Source organism: Jaculus jaculus, chromosome 8 (assembly GCF_020740685.1).
Source record: "Jaculus jaculus isolate mJacJac1 chromosome 8, mJacJac1.mat.Y.cur, whole genome shotgun sequence".
Taxonomy (NCBI): domain Eukaryota; kingdom Metazoa; phylum Chordata; class Mammalia; order Rodentia; family Dipodidae; genus Jaculus; species Jaculus jaculus.
In genome coordinates this window covers 97,955,052-97,980,300 of record NC_059109.1, presented here as the reverse complement: position 1 = coordinate 97,980,300, position 25,249 = coordinate 97,955,052, and the positions used below count along the sequence as shown (strand labels likewise).

General features: G+C 41.3%; 1 protein-coding gene across 6 annotated transcripts in view; it reads left to right on the top strand.

Annotated features, from left to right (window-relative positions):
- Positions 1-25,249, top strand: part of Kif16b (kinesin family member 16B) — a 303,646-nt gene that overhangs the window by 57,839 nt on the left and 220,558 nt on the right. For all 6 annotated transcript variants that reach the window (XM_004661532.2, XM_045156259.1, XM_045156258.1 and 3 more), the window contains exons 8-12: positions 1,403-1,571; positions 1,757-1,888; positions 3,269-3,444; positions 8,090-8,155; positions 15,141-15,200. In XM_004661532.2, the coding sequence (XP_004661589.2) occupies positions 1,403-1,571; positions 1,757-1,888; positions 3,269-3,444; positions 8,090-8,155; positions 15,141-15,200 (603 nt within the window). The remainder of the gene's footprint in view (positions 1-1,402; positions 1,572-1,756; positions 1,889-3,268; positions 3,445-8,089; positions 8,156-15,140; positions 15,201-25,249) is intronic.

Sequence of the window (25,249 nt, the reverse complement as noted above, 5' to 3'; positions counted from 1 at the left end):
CATTGTTGTAAGCTCTGTGGGAGATAATGGATTGCCGAGTCATAGCAGCTGGAGGCCAAGGTGAGTAAACAGGGAGGCACATTATCACCCCACAGACTCACCCTCCATGTTGATTGTGATTAGAGTGGTGGTAAAGGACAGCAGGCCACTTAGGAGTTCTACCAGAATTCATTATGTTCGAGTGTCAGAGAGTGTCTTGAACATGAGCAGGAGTGGCTGAGGGTAAGTAGTCTACCATGGAGGCTGGCAGACCAGGCATGGTGTCCCAGGGGTCAGCACAGGTTAGGAGACGGAGACATCTGCCCACCTCAACAGTCGAGCACATAAGGAACAAACCAAGCATTATTTGGCTAATGAGAGGGACCAGTGAACAGAAAAATGAAGAGGTTCTCTGGGGTCAGTCAGACTAGCACTCCCTCCGTCCCCACATCTGTACCTTTCCTTAGATCCTTGCTTTCATTCGTAGCAATCTGCTGGTTTTTCTTCTGGTTTCTGGAGAATACTTAATTAGGATATGGCCATCTCCAGTTTCTAAGAGGTTTATATTTCTATCAAAATTTATTTTTTTAAAAAATTGACCTAAAATGTAAAATAAGGGTAAAAATATTCAAAAACATAATTTTGGTTGGATTCAGAAGCAAGGAGATAGCATATTGAGTATTTCATGTTTTAGAAAGTATGGAGGACTGGAGAGATGGCTCAGTGGTTAAGGTGCTTGCCTGCAAAGCCTAATGAGCTGAGTTTGATTCTCCAGTACCCAAGTAAAGCCAGATGCATGAAGTGGCGCATGACCTGGAGTTTGTTCACAGTGGTGGAGGCCTTGGTGTGCCCTTTCTGTGCGTGCGTGCCTGCCTGCCTGCCTGCCTGCCTGCATTCCTTCCTCCCATCCTTCCTCTTTCTCTCTTTCTGCTTGAAAATACATACAAAAAATTTCTTTTAAAAAATGTGGACCAATATCTTATTGAATAGTGTCTAGTGATATTTTATATAATTGTCTGTTGATTGTGTTTTGAAGAGCCTTTGTTCTTAGAATGCTGGAGCTTCCAGATGAGAATAAAGCCAAGTACTTGTTCACTTACATTCCTTTTTCCAGAGTTGTTCTTGGGGCCCCATTTCATATTTTGCCACCCTCTAAGCCTGTGGGGCTTTGTGGGAACAATGACAGTTATTTGAATGGAATAATTCTTCAGGAAGCTTGAGAGTCACATGTGGTAGACGTCTGTTGTAGTAAATATAATTTTGGATGTTTTGTAATCAGTTTGAAGGCTGATGAAATGACAAAAATGAAGAAAAAATGTACCCCAAGAGATCTCAGTGAGGAGCGAAAAATAATTGGAATTTGTATCATCACCATCAGGGTCCTTTGTACCTCTCCAATTTTTTTTTTTAAATCTTTCCACAGGCAAAATTTGATGCTGAAATGCCATGTGAAACCGTGAGCAAGATCCACTTAGTTGATCTTGCTGGCAGTGAGCGTGCGGATGCCACGGGTGCCACCGGGGTCAGGCTCAAGGAAGGGGGCAATATAAATAAGTCTCTTGTGACTCTGGGAAATGTCATTTCTGCCTTAGGTAGGTTCACGTTCACCTCCTGCATTTTCTTTGTCCTCATGGTACTGAATTAGCATGGAGCAGTTGTCTTGGATGTTTGTCTTGCACAATGAGACAGAATCCTCATGGTATTTTGAAGCTAAATTGGCGGGGGTGGGTGGGGGAGATAGACTAACAATTCTTTTCTGCTTCCTTCTTCCCTATAGCTGACTTATCTCAGGATGCAGCAAGCCCTCTTGTAAAGAAAAAGCAGGTTTTTGTGCCTTACAGGGACTCTGTTTTGACTTGGTTGTTGAAAGATAGCCTTGGAGGAAACTCTAAAACTATCATGATTGCCAGTAAGTTCAAATTATTTTCTTGAACATTCAATGTTTCCTGTGAATTACCTGAAAATAAATAAGTTGAAAGTGTCTCACTAGGATATAGTGCCTTTTCTAGCTTAAAAATGTTTTTTTTTTTTTTCCCCTCCCTCTCTTGAAAATCCTCTGCTGTCCCTAGTCTGTAATATCATATTAACAGGTTTGTAGTCCTGGGGGTGTCATGGAAGCTGTGATGACAGGCAAAAGTGCTCAGCTTTCCTTTGCTTAAAGTGCACAACAGAAATTTCACTTCATTAGCTCAGAGGAAAAAAAAATCTCAGGGACACCAAATAAAAATAATCCAAAATTTTATACTTTAAACAGATACTTTCCATTTCACTTTTAAATTCTGTATCATGAAATATAAAATAATGGAATTAATAATCATACTTTATTTTTATATTGATCAATTAGCTAAACAAAAGTAGGATTGAGAAAAAAATATGTAGAAGTAGGTATTGTTAAGAGAAATTTGAGGTTTTTTTTTTTCTCTCTTAGCCTCACTTTCTTCTCCTACTTTTTTGCCTCTTATTCTTTTCCCCTCCCATGCCCTCCTTACCCCTCCAGCCACACATTTAGTATTAGAGACAGGAACCCTGGTTTTAGTTTTGGTATGCTGTTTGGGAGACAGGAGAAGTATAAAAGCAACCAAAGCTTCTAGAAGGAAAGGAATCAACTGTTTCTTTTTCTAAAAGACATAGTTTTAAATTTTTATTTGAGAGAAAGACAGAACAAGGCAGACGCAGAGAGATAGAGAGGGAGGGAGGGAGAGAGGGAGGATGAATGTGAATGGGTGCACCAGGGTATTCTGCCACTGCAAACAGACTCTAGTCACAAGTGCCACTTTGTGCATATGGCTTTTTGTGGGTGCTGGAGAATCAAACCTGGGCCTTCAGGCTTTGCAAGCAAGTGCCTTAAATTGCTGAACCATCTCTCCAGCCCTGGACTACATACAGCCTTTTGAAAAATTGCTATGCTCTGGATCTTTACAAATGATATGTTTTCCAGAAAATTTACAAGCATTTTAATTCCTGCTTAATGTAGAGAAATACAGTGTTGAAATCTTCTTAGGCCATTGGCTGAGAAAATGCCTTCACTCTGGTGAGATCTCAGGTCCTTTTTCAAATTGTTTTGGTGACTAAGTCTAGGCGTGGGAAAGGCAAACTGATGTTTAATTTGGTATAATGGGAGCCCTTTTCTCTCAATCTTATATAATTTTTAATATTCATCACTGTGGCAATGAATATTTAGTCTATCCAATGACCTGGAGTTAATCTGACTTTTAAATTATAAACCAGCTCTATGCTAAATGAAACATGGAGTGCTAGATAAATTATTTTTTGAGTTTATTCTTCACAGCCATTTCACCTGCTGATGTCAATTACGGAGAAACCCTAAGTACTCTTCGCTATGCAAATAGAGCCAAAAACATCATCAACAAGCCTACCATTAACGAGGATGCCAACGTCAGACTCATCCGTGAGCTACGAGCAGAAATAGCCCGGCTGAAAACACTGCTTGCTCAAGGGAATCAGGTTGGGCTTTTCTGAGATTTATAGATAATTTTTCTGAGTCATAGTACTATTTCGAGATCTTAATGAGACAGTTATCTTGCGATATTGATTTGAGTAAGAGCTAAGTAAAGCTTGGATGAGTTAGCCAATCCTACTTTGTATCCTGTCAGCCTTCACATTTGTGGTAGGCTCCATGTATCAAGGTTTTATCCACTAAACCTGAAATGATTAGCCACCTAATAATTATCAATTATGGATGGAAATTTAGCATGCAATAGGATCAGTGGCATAATCTCCATTAGTGGAAAGAAATTGAGATGCTTAGAATAATATTTAAAATTCTGCCCATGCATTTTATAACTGTTAACTATTTTAACAGCGGGTGACTTGTGTGAAAACCTGTGTTTGTGTCTCATGTTGGACGTTATAGGGGTGGTTACAATAGCTAAGTGACATTATGCTTATGGCCTGGCCACGATGCTGTCTCTTGGAGCCTTGTGTGGTCTAAAAAAGGCCTGACTTCAGGGTCTTTTGGGATTATGGAGAAGAAGCTGTGTCCTTTTGTTTCTCACAGCAAACACCCTTGCTGCCTGCGCAGTGTACATGTGTACCAGAGTTATGTTGTGTGAGGACTGGTGTGACTTGAATTCTAGAAGGCTTAGCCCTTACAGTCTGGAAAGGACCCCTTGAACGAAAATCAGGGAAAGTTGTAAACTGCTGAAATTAGAAATGAAATGAAGTCACATCTCAAAACATGTTTGTAGCTTATGGATGGATGTTTTAAGCCTGTCATTCAAATACATACTTTAAATGCAGTGTCCTCTCCAAATAGTAGTACTTTGCTATAGGAATATATGACACAGTGTTCTTGACATCCTGTAAATGGTTAGGCTATGAAAGGACTGGCAGGATGAAAACCTTGAGTTTTCCATGTCCTGCTATACACCTGACAGGCCTTTCCCACTAGGAGGTAGCAATCAAATAGAAATCCTTCTCTGTTTAAAAACACAATTGGATGCATTTTTTGATGAGGTGCTCCCAGTGTGTGAAAGAAAGTCATCAGTTGAATGTGATGGTATAGCTCATAATGTAAGCTACAGTGATCAGTTTTAATTATACATTGTTATTGGTATCTTTTTATCAGTGCTATGAAACATTATTTAAAGTAAGCATTTAAAAATAATATATGAAGGACAATATTTGTAAAATTCTAGATGCCTCTTCATATACTTGCTCTCTTGTGAATGAGAAAAAAGGTATATTTTAAGAAACTAAACTAGAAGGAGCTTTGTCACATAGATTGAGAACTATTAAAATTTTCATTAATTTTCTCAGTGTTTTCAGATTGCTATATCAGAGTGTAGTTTTCAGTTAAAATCAGGTATGGCATGAACTCTCATGAAGGAAAAAAAGCAGTTGGAAATAGTAGGAGACAAAGTCACATACATTTACCACAGAAAACGTTAACTCTTTCTCATTTTGTGAGCACCCACATAGACAAAAGTCAGTGAAGATGTGCAAAGTGTACGTAACATCCCAAAGTTTGATCTAATCAAGACTGAACAAACCAGGAGGCTGTGGCTCAGGCAGCTGAATACCCCTTTCCTTGTTATGATAGGAGCATCTGTGAATAAAAATACCACAACCCAACAGGAAAGTGAAGAAGGAATGTTAGTCCAGGTCATAGGAAAGTTTCAGGTGCTTTCCTGAGCATGTGAAAAACACATTCAGTACAGTAACGACTTCAAATTATATAGCTCTTGGCCAGGGTGGGAGGTGGGGGGTGGTTATTTGTGTTGTTGCTTCAGTTAAATTGCTGTACTGTGAGATAGTGTTATTCATGGTTCAGTAGTATATGAACTTAATCTGCATGTCATTTAGTCCTGATCCATTTTCTCTTAAACAGACACCTTGCAAAGAGTAATTGACAGTGCTTTATTTTAAAAAAAAATTTAAAAATATTTTATTTCAGAGCGGCGGGGAGAAGAGGAGAAGAGAAGACAGAAAGAGAATGGGCATGTCAGGGCCTTCAGCTGCTATAACTCAAACTCCAGATGCACACACCACCTTTTGCATCTGGTTTATGTGGGTCCTGGGGAATTGAACCTGGGTCTTTTGACTTTGCAGGCAAATGCCTTAACTGCTAAGCCATCCCTCAGGCCGTTAAAGTTTTTTTAAAAAAAATTTTTATCATAGAGAGCACAAAAATGAGAGAGAGATGGAGAGAATTGGCATGCCAGGGCCTTCAGCCACTGAAATTTAACTCCAGACATGGACGCAAACTTGTGCGCTTCCATCACCTTGTGTGTCTGGCTTATGTGGGACCTGGAGATTGAACATGACTCCTTAGGCTTTGCAGGCAATTGTCTTAACTGCTAAGCCATTTCTCCAGCCCTACAGTGCTTTGTTTTATCTATCAATTCTTTTAGAAAGGCTGAAGTAGGTCTGTCATATTTAGGTGCTCATGTAATCTCCCAGTAGAGCTTGTGGACATGGCCTTTGGTTCAGGCAATCCAGTCTTTGATGACTACTTTGGCAGTGACTTAGGAAGACTTCAGCATTAGTGAATTCTGAAAATTAGTCATGTTGTGCAGGGCTCAATAATTGACTTGGAGATTATCAGCGCGATTAAAACAATACAGTCTTAGTAATGTCTATCATTTTAATTTCTTCAATGAAAAATAATGAAGCACCACCTATGTGTCCATGCTAGGTACAGTGATACTTTGTAGCAATGTGTTAAAAACAAACAAACAAAAACAAAACTTTAATTTCCTCAAGGAAATTTGACCTAGTTTGCTCTTAAAGATGATAAAAGTGGGATGCCAGCTATATAATCAGACATTATCTGTAATGATAATGATGACTGCAGTTGTTGATTTCATCCAGGTTATGAGGGACTATATATGATCCTTAAATGGCAGTTGAGAAACCATAGTTTTGGGTCCCTGAGTCAGGGGCTCCTGTAACTGGGCATGCCACTTGTAAGGCCTCTGCAGAGTGTGCCCATGAACAAGATGCTAGCTCCTATGGCTAGTGGCCTAATACGTCAATCAAGATGGGCTGCACACATGCTCATGTGGATCTGCAACCTGCATGTCATTCAAAAGGACCACAGACCAGAGTTCCTGAATACCTGGAGGATCACTGTGGAGACTCTCACCAGGCTCTGGTCTGAGGTGAACATTGGCCTCTGTTGAGCACACAGAAGCCTAATGTAGCCCATATTCACCTTTCTTGGTTGATGTTTAGCTGAACCTAATCTGATGCCTTATGGTTCTTTTAGTTTGAATAGACACTGAAAGGCACTTAAAAACCACCCCGGTACCTGGGGATGCGATCCTGGTGGTTATAAGGGAATCCTATTCATGATGTCACACAGGTCCCTCAGGGATTCCTTCTGCTGATATAGCCATGTGTGTTGTAGGTATTTGGCATAAGGACTGTCATCGTAGCTTTGTTGTTAAAGCAGATGGCTCTAGAAGCTTTCATCTATATCAACATGAGGGGTCCAACCTAAACTACAGAATATGTGCCCAATGAACTACCAAGCAGTGGAAATGGCATTGTTAAAAATAGGGAAGCACTTTTATTTTAACTAAATTTCTGTCAGTACATTCCTTGCAAAAGACAGTATTCAGAATGGTATATTCATGCTGTTTTAGCTTCAAAACAAAAACGGTTGCATAGGGGCAGGAAACATGCAAGTGTACTCTTAGAATTGGAAAGAGTGATTATACACCTGGGTGGAAGACTCCCCATTTGCTTCCTATGAAATTTTGCGTTGGAAGAGAGGCAAATACGGGCACCTGTGGCTCTGTCACTGGGGTGAGGATTCACAGGTTAGGAATGGTAGCCCCCAGTCTGTTTCCTTGTTCCTACCTGTTTGACTCACATGTTGGTTTTTATCATTTTCATGTTAGTCTTCACCTTCCTGCAGTATGGATAAAGAAGTGACTAGAGACTGTTGTGCAGCAAGGCCATAGATTAGCTACCACAGCAGTGAAAAAAAAAAAGAGTTTTGTTTGTGCATTGTGACTTGCATGAACCACAAAGACTGTTGAACAAAACTTGAGAACTTACATTTTGAGTTTTATTCTTTGTGCACAGACAATTGAATCTTTTGTAAAAAAAAAAAAATCTATTTATGAGGCAGGGTTGAGAAAGGGAGAGAATGGGCACGCAATCCTGGGTCTCTAGCCACTGCAGAGGAATTCCTGATGCATGTACTACTTTGTGCATTTGGCTTTACATGGGTACGGGGGAATTGATCCCGGACCCACAAGCTTTGCAAGCAAATAACTTGAAGTGCTGATCCATCACTCCAGCCCCAGACAAATGAATCTTTAAAACTGTAGAGATTTAGATTGTGTGTGTGTGTGTGGGGGGGGTGGTTTGGTAAAATATTGCCATTATAACTTTGCTTTGTTGATTTGTATTGCAAATGCAGGTTTTCCATGTTGCCATGGGTTTAGATATTATGAGATAGGGTTTCTAATGACTTAGAGACTTGGTGACTTTGGCAAGGGAGTTATGTGTGAAATTAGTTTTACCACTGTTTAATAGTCTTACGGAACTTTCTGGTAGCTTATATTTATGTGACAGTCCTTGCTGTGTATTGTATCTGTTTATTTAATGTTGGTTTCTTTTGTCATTTAAATTATAGATTGCCTTCTTAGACTCCCCTACAGCTTTAAGCATGGAGGAGAAACTTCACCAAAATGAAGCAAGAGTAAGTGACAGTTTGATTTGTTGTTTCAAAAATCACAACTAACACTATTTTTAAAAATTCCATGTCTAGTACTTATCAAACACATTTTCTTTCTTCATTATTCTTCCCCCCAGACCTCATACACATGATCATTTAATTTTGTTGTTGTTGTTGAGACAGGATCTCACTGTGTAGTTTAGGCTGGCATTGAATTCATAATCCTCCTGCCCCATCCTTTAGAGTTCTAGGATTATTGGAGTGCCCCACCACAATTGGCTAATGTTGACTTTTTGTGTGTTGCACATATTTTCTGTGAGTTAATGGATGGGATTTGAGTGGCATGTGATGGTTCACTGAAGTAAGGCCATGGACACCTTACTGACCAGTAAGTCGGTCAGGAGGGATCCTCAGTGAAAGAGGCTATATATAACATTCACAGGAGGGCAGTGGTCCCTGCTGCTCAGCCATGAACACTAGTTAGCTTTCTGCCATCCCTGACTTTGTTCTAGTGGGATGTATAGCTTTCAGGAGCTGGGAGTTCTCTAGAGCAGGGCTTAGTTAAACCAGATAGGATGTGAGGCAGGGGAGGAGTGGAAGTGAGGGATGGGAACAGGGGTACACAGGAGGTGCTGGTGTTGGGGGTGGTATGCAGTGAAGGCCAGTATGTGAGTACTTTGTGAGGGATGGGAGCAAGGGTACTCAGAAGATGCTGGTGTGGGGGGTGGGTGGTGAAGGTTGGTGTGCCAGCACTTTGTGAAAACCTGTTTCATGGCTGACTTGGTTGTATGACATTTAAATTTTTTTTTAAATTTCCAGTCTGGGGAAATAGAAGGACACTAAAAACAATTTCTGGAGTTGATTCTACTGAATGACGAATGATTAAAGTAGACAAATAAGCCAAAAGAAAAAAGACTCTTGATTAAAAACTTAAGGATATACAATGTGAAAGGTTTAGATTGAGTTGTAGCTGGGAACTTTTACTTCTCTGAATAATTATGCTGATCAATAGTTGATTATAACATTTATAATAACAATGGTAAAAACATTCATTGCTTTATTCTAAATTTTCTCATGAAATTTTTTATTTTAAGGCTTCTACTTTCAATTTGAATTGCTATGAAATGTCTCTCTATAGTCTTAAGTTGTTTATCAATTACAGTTTTCAAGAATAACAAGTCAAGTTAATAGAAACCATTAAACATTTTAACTTGAATATGTTACATATGCTGTGACAGAAATTACTGTTGGTTTTGCTTGTTAGATTTTTAAAATTTTTAGCTAGTTCTTTGCTGATGTTTTTGAATTGTTGGCTGCCTGCTTCAGCATGGGTCTTCTCCCTATCTCATTGTCAGAGGTGCATCCCATGCTGGCATTTTTATCCATGTGTTTAAAAAATTATTATATATTTTATGAGAGAGTGGGACCGATAGAGAATGAGGAGACAGAATTGGCACGCCAGGGCCTCTAGCCACTACAATGTCCAGATGTATGTGCCACCTTGTACGCATGTATGACCTTGTGCTCATGTGTCACCTTGTACATCGGGCTTATGTGGGTTCTGAAGCATCAAACTTGGGTCATTAGGCTCTCCAGGAAAGTGCCTTAACTGCTAAGCCATCTCTCCAGCCTTTTATCCATGTTTTCAATGAAGATCATTTGATACAACCACACAATGTTAACATTCAAAGCATACTTAGGCTCCTTTTTAAAACTAGGACTATTTGATTGAGTTTGGAAAGGAGGATTGATGACTGGCTTACTGTTCTTCAGTAAAGACATGTTTGCTGTGACAGCATTTATTGAATGCTTTTTGTGTTCTCAGATAAATACCATTGATAATGCTACTCACTAATTAGTATAAATTGGCAAATACTGTATGCTGATATTTTATCCTTCTGGAAGGAGAGAAGACAAAGAATATCCCTTCTTTGGAAGTTTTTCTTTTTTCTTTTTAAACAAAAAGCTCCACTGCCACTCAACTCATTGCTCTCCCTTGAACGTGGCTGGTTTAGACAATTGGCACAGCCTTATCAAAGCATTAGAGACAAGCAGTGAATGAAGTTAGGGAAGCCTTTCTCCTTGATTTTTTTTTTTATTCACCAAAATGATGACAGATTTTGATACTAATACTTAGCATTTCAGTGGCTTTTTCTCATTGCTATGAATAAATAACTGAATAAAAGCCACATATGGAAAGAAGACTGTTTAATTGTACTTATAGTTTTGAGGGGAAGTTTAATGGTAGGGAAGGCATGGTAGTAGGAATGGGATTAGAGCTGGTCACATCTCACCAGTATCAGGAAGCAGAAGATAGGAGGATCTAGGGCCGAGTTGTAAAACCTCAAGTCACTGCTCACCTGCCAACCAGCGTCAGGAAGATGGCAACAGACACTGTGGTCACTCAACACTCATCAAAATAAAAATTAAGCATGCTGCGGAATTCTAACATGCCCACCATGGTTCAGGGAACATTGTCAAAGAGAGGTGGCAAGATTATAAGAACCACAGGATGGGTAGGAATATCCTAAGGCATGGTCTCGCTCCACAGAGAATGACTGAAGCCTTCATGACCCCACAGTGTGTTAGACCAACAACCTTACTGAGGAGGATCCTCAGTGGAATGGGGGCAAGAGAGAAGGGATATTAGTATAGCTTGATGGGCATATGACCAACATGCAATATGTTCATACAGCAAAGTTCATAATTAATAAAAAAGACAAAAAGCCTCAAGTCCATTCCCTCCCCGCCCCATGCCTCATCCTCACTCCAGTAAGGCTTCACTTCCTAAGGTTCCATACCTCCCCAAACAGCCACCAGTTGGAGACTAAGTGTTTAAGCACATGAGCCTATGGGAGGCATTTTACATTTGAACCAGAATGCTTAGGTAAAAGTCATAATTTTAGAGCATGCAGAATCTCCACAGTCAGGTTGTGATAACTTAAGTAAAATGAGTGGCCACTGAATGTGAAGGTGAGGCAGGTTTGGGCCGTCCTTCTGAGTAAGCAGTTACTCTAAACCCTCCTTTGGGTGTGGAGTTGAAGTCCAGGGGGAGCTTAGATGTCCATAAGGAAGCAGGAGACTCCAGACCCCTGGATCCCCAACTTCAGGTCCTTGTCCATGTTATTAAAGGATTGAAAATGTGGACTCAGAGAAGGGTAAATATGAACTGAGATTTATTCTAGGGAGAGTGAGGACAGAAAGTAAAGTATAAAAGCTCAAGCAAAAGAAATTCCCTCTCTGGAAAAGGAGAGAGGGGAGACAGAGAAAAATCTCCCTTGCATTGAGAGCTCTCAGGGGCAGTAGTGTCTAGGGAGGGGTGGACTTGCATGGAAAGCAAGCATGAACGTTCCCAGGACAAAGCCAGGAAACACTCAGGTAACAAAGCAAGTCTCCCCCATTGGAGAGCGGAGACTGAGGAGATCCCCCTCACATCGGGCAGGAACCAACAGTGCTCATGTGCATGGCTCAGGCCTGTTTGTATGGATCACCCACTCAATCAGGATGAGTTTGATTACTAGACTCAGGTGAGTAAGGGACATAACTGATCAGTTGGTGTGCTCAAGAGGCTGACTCAGGAAGGGCCAGCCCACAGGTGTTGAGGAAGAAGCAGGAAGTTGTCACTGGAGTTGATGCTTGTAGCCGTCTTAGATTAGAGACTGGATCAGATACGGGTTCTAGTCCTGCCAGGGCAGGCAAAGAGACATTAATGTTTGTGTGGGCCAGTCCCCAGCTAACCACACTCCAGAAAAAAAGCTATCTTGCTCCTAACCAATATCACTTGTATTGTCAGAAGCATATGTTCTTTTGTTAAGTTGCAATGACTGTATATGTGGCACTTGGAAAGTAGCTTCCCTATGGCAGTGGGGTTCCGGCAGGTCCACTGGCAGGTGCACCTGTGATGTCTTTAGTGAGGATATCTGGTGAAAGACATAATCACAGCCCCTTCCTGAAGTTACTCTTTTAGCTGTAGCTGTCTTCTTTTCCACACAAAAAAATTTTCATTCATTCTTTCCTGACCTTTCCATTCAGTTATCAATTTTTTGTTTCTCTGTGAACTAATCATGAGAATCAGCTAAAGCATTTCTTGGAACTGCCAGAAAACTCCATTAACTTTGAGGAGCACTTCCCAAATGGGCTGCATTAAATGACCCATTTTTCTCTTAACTTACAAGTACTGCAAAGAAGCTGATTTTTATCAAAAGATTTTTGCTTTTTCTGAAAGAGTCAATTAAAGGGGCTCCCCCCACCAAGGCAGGTTGAGATTTACAAACCCATTAATTAGCTTCCAAAGCAAATTATCTCCAAAAAGAAGACTACAGCATCCAAGGTGATTTAATCACCACATCTAATTAGAAAGGAAAGTAAATGATGATTTCTAGGGACCTCACATATTGTCAGGAAAAATAAACACAATGCGATGCTGTCATCCTTGGAGTTGTAAATTTGGTCAGTGATATAAGGAAGCAGCTTTTAGTCAAGCACACCATGGAAAAGGGTTTTTAACAGTGAAATTTAACAAGTTTCTGTCTCTTTCCTTTGCTATGATGCAGGTTGCTTGATGGGAGCAGCTGTTGGTTTATATTTTGGTGATAGTTCTTTAAAAAGTAGAAATTATTAGCTGAAGAAAAAAATTGTATTTTTCTCTAAAGTAAAAATTAGAAACTTTCTAGATGAAAATTACATCTTTTCATTTTTTGACTATTTCATACATGCATACAATGCATTTTGATTCCCCCATTTACCTTCTCTGGGACTTTCTTCTCCCACCAAAACCTTCTGTCTCATTAGATCTCATCCCACTTCCATGCCTTTTCAATTTTGTTTTATTTTTGACTCACGGATTTAAATTAAGACTGTTTGCATAATCATGGGTTGGAAGGTATGCCTGGTGAGTGGGCAATTCTCCAGTGGCTACACCACTCAAGAACATGAATCCCCCTCTCTCAGCAGCCATCAGTTCTCACTGTTTGCTGAAGAAGATGTGGGATCTCATGGACCTCTCCCTCATCTTTGATTGACAAACTCAGTCACATGTAGAAAACTCCATCTACTGTGGTGTTCTGGATGTAGTGGATTTATCATGACTGAAGTTAGCATTCCCAGCCCTATTTATCATCTTCTTCTTACATTTTTTCCCCTTCTTCTTCCAAGAGTTGCCTTGAGCCTTAGAGAGAGTGGTTTAGATGTGATGTTTAGGACTGAGCACAAACTAGTAATTTATTCTTGGTAACTTTGTCAGCTCTGTAACAGCCTCTATCCTTTGCTTAAGGAAACTCCTATATTTGAGGCTGTGACTAGTATATGGGAAACTATATACACACACACACACACACACACACACACACACACACACACTTATTAGGTAGTTTCATATGGTGTCCAATTAACAGAACCACAGGATGAGGTTCTCCTAGGTCCTGGGAGAGCCTAGGTAGATTCTAGCTCCCTATACATAGACTTTTGACCAGATTCGTAGGATTGGGCATTATTTTCCTCCTGCAGTGTGGGCCTCAAATCCAAATGGAGAGCAATTGCTTACTCTCATGACTCTTAGCATTACTGCCCCAGTGGACACACTTTGGTGTTCAGGTTGACTGTGACGTACACAGGGAATAAGAGCTGGGTAGGATTGTTAATGACTCTCTCCCAGCAGCGCAGCACCTTCTGGCATAAAGAAAGGTAGGTGGTAGGGAGGAAGCTTCCAACTCAGTTGTAGCTTGGTTTCTTTACTTTCTCTAACCAAAACGTTATGTGTCTTTAGCAATAGGGACTTACTGTCTAGTTTGAGTGATCAATCAACAACAATGGAAATAGCCAGTATTATTTTAGACACCTCTGTCACCTTCCTGACAACTCATTGGAGGTATCTCATACTTGGTACTGGGATTTTCAGTGATTACCCTGTGGCTTCTGGATGCAACTATATCACCAATGTAGGGGACTGGACCTCATTTAATCATGTTGTTGCAGTCAGGTTTGCATTGCTGGCAGAAAACACAAAATCAAGAGCAGCTTGTGGGTAAAAAAAAGGTTTATTTTGGCTTATAGACTCTAGGGGAAGCTCTGTGATGGCAGGGGAAAATGATGGCATGAGCAGAGGGTAGAAATCACCTCCTGGCAAACATCTGCTGGGTAATAGCAACAGAAGATTGTGCCAAACACTGCTGTTGCAGTCCAGTTCACATTGCTGGTAGAAATCACCTGACCAAGAGCAGCTTGTGGGTTTATTTTGGTTTATAGGCTCAGGGGAAGCTCCATGATGGTAGGGAAAATGATGGCTTGAGCAGAGGGTGGACATCACACCCTGACCTACATAAGGTGTACCGAAGCGACAGGAGAGTGTGTCAAACACTGGCAAGGGGAAAGACCCATAAGCCCGCCCCCAACAATACACTCCCTCCAGGAGGCATTAATTCCCAAATCTCCATCAGCTGGGAACCTAGCATTCAGAACACCTAAGTTTATGGGGGACACCTGAATCAAACCACAGCACATGTCTTTAATATTTTTTTAATATTTATTTATTTTTATTTATTTTCAAAGAGCGAGAGAGTAAGAGAGATAGGTAGATTGAGAGAATATGCATGAATCGGTGTAAGGGCATGCCAGGGCCTTTAGCCACTGTAAACAAACTTCAAATGCATGCGCCACTTTGAGCATCTGGCTTTGTGTGGGTACTGCGGCATCTAACTTGGGTCATTAGGTTTTGCAGGCAAGTGCCTTAACCTTTGGGCCATCTCTGTAGCCCTAAACACTTCTAAAAACACTTTATATTTTATGTTGACTTACCAAATAGTAGGGTTCCATATAGCTAATTCATATATCATTAGTTTGGTTCATTTTTCTACTAAATCCATCCCTTCCTCACCCCTCAATCCTTACCTCAATTTACATTGTTCTCTCTCACTATTACCTTCTTTTGCTTTGCTGTGCCATCTAATGAATAGTGGAAAATTATATATTAATTTTTTATTGACATCATGATTTGTTTTGTTTTGTTTTTCAGGTCCAAGAACTGACCAAGGAGTGGACAAATAAGTGGAATGAAACCCAGAATATTTTGAAAGTAAGATCTGTAAAAAGGTGTCTTTGTCTTACTTTGCAGGCTTTAGTAGGTAAAACTTGTTTTCCTTTCTTCTGAAATATAGCAGTTAGGTTCTTGGCATAAAGTAAGATCAATGGAGCTGATTCGTACCTTCTTCTAAGTGGGGGTTTTGGATTGATTTTTGAAGACATGAGAGATAGTTGTTACACCTTAAAGCTGGGAAAATGTAACATGTTCTGATTATGTTGATATTTCTGGTCTTTGCTTTTCATTGTTGGACTTTTTCCAGTTTTGTCTCATCATGTTTCATCTTTATTATTGAAGGGCACCCACTTGTCTTTCAGTTTTTGTTAAAGTCTACGTTAAAAATACATTAAATAATAAATACTTTCCATGATAATAGTGTTGCATATGCTGGGACAGCATATCTAAATTACAGGAATTTCTGAACTAGTGATGCCCTATAAAAACTGTGTTCCTTTTCTTTGTGTCTCAATGTCTGGTCCATAGTGGTACATATTTCAGCCACGCCTCACTATGAAGTGATGTCAGTAATTATGGCCTTCATTTTTCATGCTCTGTGCTACCAAATATGAGTTTCCTTGTTTATGTTTTTGGCTGGCTTGGTTAGTAAATGACCTCTGTTACTTTTGATGGTCAGTAAGTACATTAGATTTGTGCTTTCATGATATCTGGCTGTCTTACATAAGAGAAGGCACCTCAGAGGCTGTTAGAGCTGGAGTTTGCTTTTAAGATCTGTTGAAGTGGAACTATTGCCCTAAAGGATAAAAATGAAGTCCCATGTAATGTTGGCAAGTCAAGAGCATTGGGGTTTAGCTGAACATTGCAGCAGAACCCTACCTTGGGTCCCCTGAGCATCCAATGGCACAGCAGTTTGATAGTGCCAACTTGAAAGCTTGGACTTGCCTTGCAGTTCTATATCTAACAGCTGTCCTTGTATCTAGGTCACCCACTCTGCTCAGGGGTTATACAGAACCCATTAACGTTAGAAGTTGAATTCAGGTTCTACAGGATTATGGGAACGGTTCTAGGAACTTTCTTTCCAGGTACTGAGAGTACATTCAAGGGAAGGCTTTTGTATTTAGGTCTTCTCTATACTTTGGATCATAATGAGAAAGACATGCTATTATTATTATTTTTTTTAATATTAGAGAGAGAAAGAGAGAAAATGGAAGAGGCAGATAGAGAATGGGCATGCTAGGACTTCCAGCCATTGCAAATGAATTCCATACACAAATGCCACCTTGTGCCTCTAGCTTACATGGGTACTGGTGACTTGAATCTGGGTCCTTAGGCTTTGCAGGCAAGTGCTTTAACCACTAAGCCATCTCACCAGCCCAAAACATGCTATTTTGAGATGCCATACTTATACAATTTTCTTTGTTAAGAATGTATTTGTTAACTTTTGTGGTGTTTCATATCAAACTTAGGGTCTGGTACATGCTGGATAAAAGCCCTATTACTAAGTTATACCCTCACCTACCTTTGTTGAGAGGATAGTGCGTGAAACAACACTTGGGTCATGTCTGAGAATATTCAGAAGAGGAAGGCACTATCCGAGTGGTTTGCTTTTGTTCTTTAAGTTGGTCCACCTTGGACGGTTTTGTGTAGCAGCCTTAGAAGCTCAAGTCTTTTGTCCTTTCCTGATATGGTATAACTTTCCTCAGGAAACTTGACAAAGATGCAAAGCTAAAGTCTGATTGAGTTAAAGAAAGGGAAATCGTGGTGAATAAGCTATTTGAGAAGTCATTAGTACACAGTGCTGGGTAGCATCGGCAGCACAGCAGCAGTGAATTGTGAGATTTAAGCCTTATTTCCTGCTGCTGTGGTGTCTCCCCTTGTCATTATATTTTGAGAGTTTAATTAATTAACTAAATTTTATCACTGGGGAACACACCTCTAGGGCCTTGAACATGCAGGCAAGCACTTCAGAATGACATTTATAGCTTGTCATTGTAGTTACATGACATCTTTGCAAACAAATTCATTCTGTGAGAGACAACAGTGAGACCCCCAAAGTTTTTCATTTTTTTTTCCATAAGGTAGTTCTGGGCCTTGAATCCAAACCCTCCTCTGATTCTAATCCCATATTACATAAAGCTAATTATCTTTATTTTTCATTTTTTTCAGAAGAGAATAAAAATATGTGATGTTAAGGGTTGTGAGCAAGAAGGCCAGTGCTATTTCGAGTTTCTGCTTATGTTGACCTTATATTTATTTTGGTTCTCTTTGTTGGTATTTGTGCTGAAATCTCCAGTTTCCCTCTGATATTGTAAGTGGGGTGCTTTAAGGGTGGTCTTCATCTCAGTGGAAGACTGCCTATGGGCTGATGTGAAGAAGAGGCCCCTTAAATGCTTCCTTTCTTATAAATTGATTGTTATTCCATAGGCATGTCTCTGTGTGGGTTCCAGAATTCTCTCCAGCATTATTTCTGCTGTGTTGATCACTTTGCCAGTAAAGCTGTACTTACCTATTAGTGCTGCCTACTCACCTTTCCTGTGTCAGGTAGGAAACTTGGGATGATAATCAACAGACACATTTTAGGACTGTATCCTCCTGCCTTCTCATTACAGGCACAGGTGTCTAAAGTCTATGTATTGAATGAAGGCCTTTGAAGTCAGAAATACTATTGAAACAAGATATTTAACTTTCCCTGCACCTCAGTGCACCTCCAGCTATCAGATGCTCAGAATTAAGGACATTTTTGTTCCCTTCCCTTTGCATCTAGTCTGTGGCTTTCCTTGCTCTGGAGGAGGGGGAAAACATGGAATCTTGTGACACTGGCTGGCTAGAGCCTCAGATTTTGGTCTGTGGAGCTCAGAACTTGGATCTCAGGGTTCAGTTCTTTTTCTCATTCATTCTCACTCACTGGGCTGTGACACTTATTCATAACTGTCATGTATACTACCCCCAGGTTTGAAGTTGTGATGGATGCTAACCTCTCCCCTATCACAGATAATAGGGTGAGAGATAAGGACTGGTCAGTCACTCTGAAAGTCATGGCCTGCCAAACATACATATCTCAGAAGCAGGTGTCAGACCAGGCCGTCATGAGGGCCAGTTCTATACTGGGCTGTGTACTCTACTCCCTGCTCCTGAATGTACCTTGCTCATTTTCAGTAGTTTTCTAAAGTATAAACTCCCTTGTTGTCCTCCAAAGGCTTAGGCCTCCTGTTCAGTTCCATTTCTCTGTCTGCAGTTCTCTCTGCTTCCCTAGCACCTTCGGCATCCCCACCCTGTCCTGCTGGAAGCCATGCTTGCCCCAAGTGCAGCAGGGATTGAGTTCTTGGTCCCTTTGCTGGTATTTCTTTATCATTGGGGATACTTCTCCTCTTCCATCCATCTGCCTGAAGTGAACTTGGCCCCTTCCCCATGTCTTAGTTAGGATAGGTTTTGGTTTCCTGTGTGTTTTCTAACATTTGGTTTTTCATCTGGTGTGTACTGTTCATCCTCACCTGAGTGAGGCAGTATCACTCTGTCCCTGCCTCTCACAGTACATACTCACAGAAGAGCAAGGTCCAGACCCACCAAGGACCATGTGTATTATCCTGTGAGTAGCTCCAACAGCTCTTCTTTTTGTGGAGCAATGTGCTGTGAGACTTTATGGTTAATACCATGAAACAATAACAAAATACCATAGATATGATGGCTTAAACATCAGAAATTTGTTTGCTCCCAGTTTGGGGGTTGAGGGTCTAAGATAAGACCTGGCAGGGTTGGCATCTCCTGAGGCATCTCTCCTTGGCTTGCAGATAGTTGCTTGATCTGTATTCTCACATGGCCTCCCCTTTGGTCCTTGGTCCCTCCTAGTGAGTTGTAATCACCTCTTGCAAGACAATAGTCACATTGGATTAGGGCCACTCTAATGACCTCACTTTAACTTAATCACCTCAGCTAATTTTCACTTATGTGTCCTGTCCACACATATTGTCACATTCTCAGACTCTGTGGCCTAGAGCCTTAAACATGAGCTTTGAGGTCATACAATTAATTTGAGCCATGTGAATCTGGAGACTGATGGGAAACACCACACAGCATCGTGTGGGTGAGCAGTCCTGACTTAGGAATGCTCCCACCTATCTTTTCTGCTTTATTTTTCTATTTTGGAAAGCCTCCTGCATAGCTGCATATTTTTGTTTATAGAAGAGCTGCAGCTGCTTCTTGGCATCAAAGCTCTTCCTTCCCTTGGATCAGTGAGATCCTGACATGTTCACTGTGTGGCTAAAGGATCAGTAATGTCAGCACCATTTGAGAGCTGAATAGCAAGGCGGGCTCCACACACTCTACACTGCCTGAGTCAGAACCTGCATTTTAAGCAGGTCCCAAAGAGATGTGTCTGCGCTTTCAAGTTTGAGTATTGACACAGATCTGCCACTCTGGGGCAGAGAGGAGGGGATGCGGTCCTGGGGTTCTTTGTCCTCAAATCATTCCCTTCTGCTCTTCCCTGTATTGTACATACTGCATCAGGATGCCTCTTGCCAGGCTTTCTACCCCTCCCCGGGGGGGGATGATTGGAAAGCATCTCCAGGGACAGATAGGCCTTGTCCAGGACCCCAGATCCTGCCACCAAGGGCTGGGTCATGCTGGTTGTGGTTCTTTCTGGTAACACAACCTTGCTTCCAAAAACATGCCCTCCTTTCTTTCTTCCTCATCTAGTGGTGGTTCTAGCCTCCAGTTGCCTATTTGTGGATGACCTCACTGTCCTGGGTGCCTTTCCAGCATTTCTTTTACAGCTAAAATACTCAGTTAAAGCTGAGTAACTGGTCCCGGTTCCTGTGTTGAAGACCCTTGGGTTTAACTACCAAAGTAGCATCTGTTCTGTGGCTAGACTTTGATGCCTAAGTACGCTGTACACCGCTCTCTGGGTGTGCTGCCCGCTGCTTGGAATGTGGTGTGTCAGTATGCTCTGTTTTTGTCTCTCTCTCCTTCGCTCTCTTTTTTGATAATTTTTTTTTTTTTTTTTTTTTTTTTTTTTTTTTTTGAGGTAGAGTCTCACTCCAGCCCAGGGTGACCTGGAATTCATCGTGTAGTCTCAGGGTGGCTGATGGTGGTGCTCCTACCTCTGTCTCCTAAGTGCTAGGATTAAAGGCATGTGCCATTATGCCCAGCCTCCACTTCTCTTTGGACTCCAGTCTTTCTGGTCCCCCTTAGTATATTGTCTCTGTGTGATTTCCATCCTGGCTGGATTCATCTTAAACTGGGTTCCTTCTCCTGGGGCTCAGAAGTAAATGTGATGAATCCAACTTCTGCCAGCTTGGGCATCAGGGGCTCCTGAGGCCTTTGGTCTTGGCTCCCCATTGCATGGTTGTAGTATTAGGTGGGTTGCTTAGTATTAGAAGCACATGAATGATTGCTCAGACCCTCTCCTGTGTACCTTTTAGCTTAGCCTTTTATAAATCCAGGGTGTTTTCAAATATATTTTATTTACTTACTTGAGAGAATGAAAGGGAGAGGGAAAGAGAGGAAGAGGGAAGGAAGGAAGGAAAGAGGGAGAGAGGGGGAGGGAAGTAGGGAGAACTATAGAGAGTGAATAAATGAGTATAGGCAGGTCTGATTCTCCTGCTAGTGCAAATGATCTCCAGATGCATGTGCCACTTTATGCATTTAGCTTTCTGTGGACATTGAGGAATTGAACCCAGACCATCAAGCTTTTCAAGCAAGCAGCTTTAAGCACTGAGCCATCTCTCTAACCCAGCTTATGGATACTTTTAAGATTTCCTCTCAAAGAGGGATTCCAGCATCCTTCCTCTGTTGCCATAGTCCTTCTTTTCCTTCCCGTGTGTCTACATAGTTCTTTCTGGTTTATCTGCTTTGCACATAGTTTCGTTCCTCTGGTCCAGAATTTTATAGATGATTAAAAAAAATTCCCAAGGTATACTATTTGACTTCCAAAGAACTCCTTGATCGGTGTACTTCAAAATAAGTCACAGACGGTTAGGGCTGTAACATAAAGATGGCAGTCATGTGGCAGATGGTGCCACAGAAGGAGAGTGGCCTCTGTGTATGTTCAGAGCTGGGCTGCAGCATGCTGCTTATGGCACTCCAGTGCTCGCTGTTGGAGTCCCTCAGGCCTCCCTTATTCTTCTTGCTTTTCCAATAAACAGGGTCTCTTCCTTGCTGCAAACACAGCTTTTGATCACTCCAGTATCTGGCTGGATTTTGTGTTTTCATGCCCTGCTCTGAACCTGTCACTGTGTCAGGGAAGTAAATGGTTGTTCAAATACAGACTCCATGCCTACACAGGGTTTCCTTGAAAAGTGATTTAGTTAGATGAAAATAACTTGAAATTGTTATCAGAATATGGAGTGATTATACACCTCTCCCCAGTGAGGAATTGTTGATTGCTGATCTAAGTGGGGAAGTTGGGCATATATAAACACCATGATAAAGAAAATGCACTGGTGCTTTGCTAGCTTTCTCTGAGGAAATAGAAGAGGTTGGGCTGATGAGATCATGGCTGGGCTGGAGAACACATTAGCAGAGGGAAGCCTTTTATGGAACATCTTAACAAGAAATACAATAAAATGAAACTGGAATCCTTTTCTGGCATAATCTTCTATGAATTTAAAATTTCATGGAGAAGCGTACTATCAGCCAACTTATTTATGTTTTGTAACAGAGCCAATCAGCTGAACTTTTTTGATTTGGATAATTCTCATATCCCATACAAGACCTTTTCCCTGGCTCTGTAGCTTTCCCTATAGTAGAGACACACGTGCATTGGGGGAAGGTAATGGACTCCGAAGCAGTCTAATAACTGGGGTGCTGCTCATTGGAGTTGTGATGAGGGAGGTTTGTGAGACAAGTTTCTGGTGGCCTTCTGGTGCACCTGACCAGGGTACTGGATTCTGGAAAAGCTATACTATAGCATGAGGGAGACAACATTTTTTGTGTGTGGATTCCCTTCTGTTCTTGGTATAAGAATGAAACACAGGGATAAGTCTGGAGTAGAATTTCATTTATAATTATCAGGTTCCTTCAGGTTTTGAACTCAGGAGACTTCTCTTTGATTGCTCAAAATTTTTACCTTAGACACTCATGCATATCATTTAAAATTCATTATTGCCACTTGATAAAATACAAAATACAATCTTGCATTGCATAATGCAATAGGGATGCATTTTGAGAGATGTGCTGTTAGGTGGTGTCATCACTTCCAACCTCTCAGACTGAGATGCCCATGGCATCACTAGTATTCTAGGAATGCTGTGTGGTCAGTTGTTGCATCACTGTTTGGTACATGACTGCTGTGATATTGGGCTCATTTGGCTAAATGAAGACAGTCCAGTGACATTCCATGTGTTCAGCCAGGGTTGGCTGCAGCGGGAATGTAATCTTCCCCTTTGGTTTCAGCTGTGACAGTAGTGTCAGTCTCACTTAGCACTTGCATATGGGTGTAGGTCTTTATGCCTTTAGAACCTCAGGACATTTCTTGTGGGCTTCATTATTTAAAACGTAGTTTCTCTTATTTATTTGCAAACAGAAAATAATAGCAAGAAGGGGGAGGGCAGAAAGACAGATGGGCAAAGGATATGTCAGGACCTCTTGCCATTGCAAACAAATTCGAGACTCATGCACCACTTTGTGCATCTCGCTCTATGTGGATACTGGAGAATCGAACCTGGGCCATCAGATTGTACAAGAGCCTTTAATCATTGAAGTTTCTTCAGCTTAATGTTTTATTTCTGTAGCCTTGAAAACTTTATTTTCAAACTTTAGAAAGCATTTTGATAAGGATATAAAGTATCCTTCTGTCATTCTGACACTTTGGTAAACTAGAATTGCTGCCTATGCTCCTGAAGACATTCCTATCATTATTGCACATTTGAAAATATTCTCCTCATAATGACTCCCCAGTTTACCAAAGATTAACCCTTCTGTCCATCTTCCTGTTCATCTTTTCATCCTTGCTTCCTTCCTGTTTTCTGCTAAGCACATGTTTGTGGAGAACATCTTACCTTCTAGGCATAGTTTTATGTAGTAGGTATACCCAGTGGACAAAGCTCTGAGTCCCTGTACTCATAGGGATTGCTTTATGGTACTAGATGACTTTTCCCCACTTAGCAGTATCCTTTTGTCCACTTCTTATCACCCTGTGTTGTCCTACCTTGTCCTATGATTTCTAAGAAACAAGGCCTGAAGCATACTTGTAAAAAAGTCTGGTTCCCAGAGTCCCATGTTATTTTGGACCTCAGAGTTTGTAAAAATAGCCATCCTTACCTTCAGCTACAGTATTTTATTAATTAAATTTACTTAAAAAGATAAGTTCTGCTAAAGGTATCTACATATATACATGTGTATATTCTCTATTCTCTCCATTCCTCTACTGAACTTTGGGAGGGACCTGACACACAGGAAATAGTTATGGATTCACATCTACTAGGATGAAAACTCCAGGAGCAGTCTCTGCCCCCTCAGGTCTGAACATCAGATAAATAAGTGGTTATCAGGTCCACATGGCTCTATGTTACAGGTGAAGCTATTTACAGTAATGTGGTCACGAATGTAGTGCAAACCATAGGCCAGGAGGATGTTGGGTACTTCGTGGTGTGTGTTAACTATCCACATGCTGCTTATTCTCTGTTAGATTATAAAGTCTTAGCAATCTGGAACTGAGTTTTCTTACCTTCCTATTTTATAAATTCATTTTCTGTTTAGTTTTTTTTTTTTTTTAAATGGGATGAATAATTGCTGAACTTAGCTGTGTTCTCTCTGAGAGGTAACAAACTGTCCCTAGACCTACTGGCTTAGGCAGGATATGATTATTTTTAATTTTTTTTGTTTATTTTTATTTATTTATTTGTGAGTGACAGGGAGGGAGGGAGGGAGAGAGAGGGAGAGGGAGAGGGAGAGAGGGAGGGAGAGAGGGAGGGAGAGAATGGGTGCACCATGGCCTATAGCCACTGCAGACAAACTCCAGATGCATGTGTCACCTTGTGCATCTGGCTTACATGGGTCCTGGGGAATCAAGCCTCGAACAAGGGTCCTTAGGCTTCACAGGCAAGTGCTTAACCACTAAGCCATATCTCCAGCCCAGGATACTATGATTTTTTTGACTGTGGCCCAGACTTGCCCCATGGCTTTCTGCTGTTCTCCTTCCTGCCCTGGAGTGGCAGGTTGGAGATGACCTCAATCCCATGGCTGGTAGTTAGCCTCATGTCTTCTGGGGCTAATTTAGCCTTGTGTTTCTCATTGCCATCAGGCTAAGTATTTACATATGATTTCAGCGGCCTACGAACTGCAAACTGCGAGAAGTCCCAGAGGCCTAAGAACTGCAGTCTGAGAAATCCCAATACTCAGCACCTATGTGCATCTCATTTTCCATTTTCTGAAGCTTGTATTATGGTGGAAATCAGAGTTGGCTTTGAGCTGATGACGTAAAGATATAAGTATAGGTCAAGTAACGCTTCTTGCTGTTTTTCCAAATACCATTCCCCCATCAGCATCTTTTCAAGTCTGTTCTCTCCCCTGTCCTTCTGAGCCAGCACCAAAGTTCTGCAAACTGAGCATCTGCAGAAGGGATAATTGAACTGAGGGAGAATTGGGAGGGCGGCATGCCATGAAGACAACATGAGGGGGTGATTACTAGAAATCGTCGTGTCTCTGCTTTAATCTGCAGAGTAGTGAGGCTGACCTTGTGTCTGGACAAGTCATTGCCAGTAACAGCCTCCACATGCAGAGAGCCCTGTCTGTCCTTCGTGCTTTCACACACCCCATTGCACTGGCTCTTCCCTGATGTTAAAGAGAGAGAGAAGAGGGTGCTTCTTCACCTCTTGAGTGTGCACTTGTTAATTTGTCAACCTCTCACTAAAGTTTCACCCTGGCTGTGAATTTCCATCCAACTATGTGTTCTCTGTTTTCAAAAGTTCTGTTCTTGCAAGTGTTTGTCAAGCCAAAAGGCAAAGTAATCAACAAAGGTCATGGTTCTCTGCAACTAGGACCTGATAATTAGTAGGGAGGCGGCTGACAGCTCTGCAGTGCTTGTCGGGTCAGAGGTGGCACCAAGCTCCCTCCACAACCAGATCTGAATTGTTAATAATGCCTTCGAC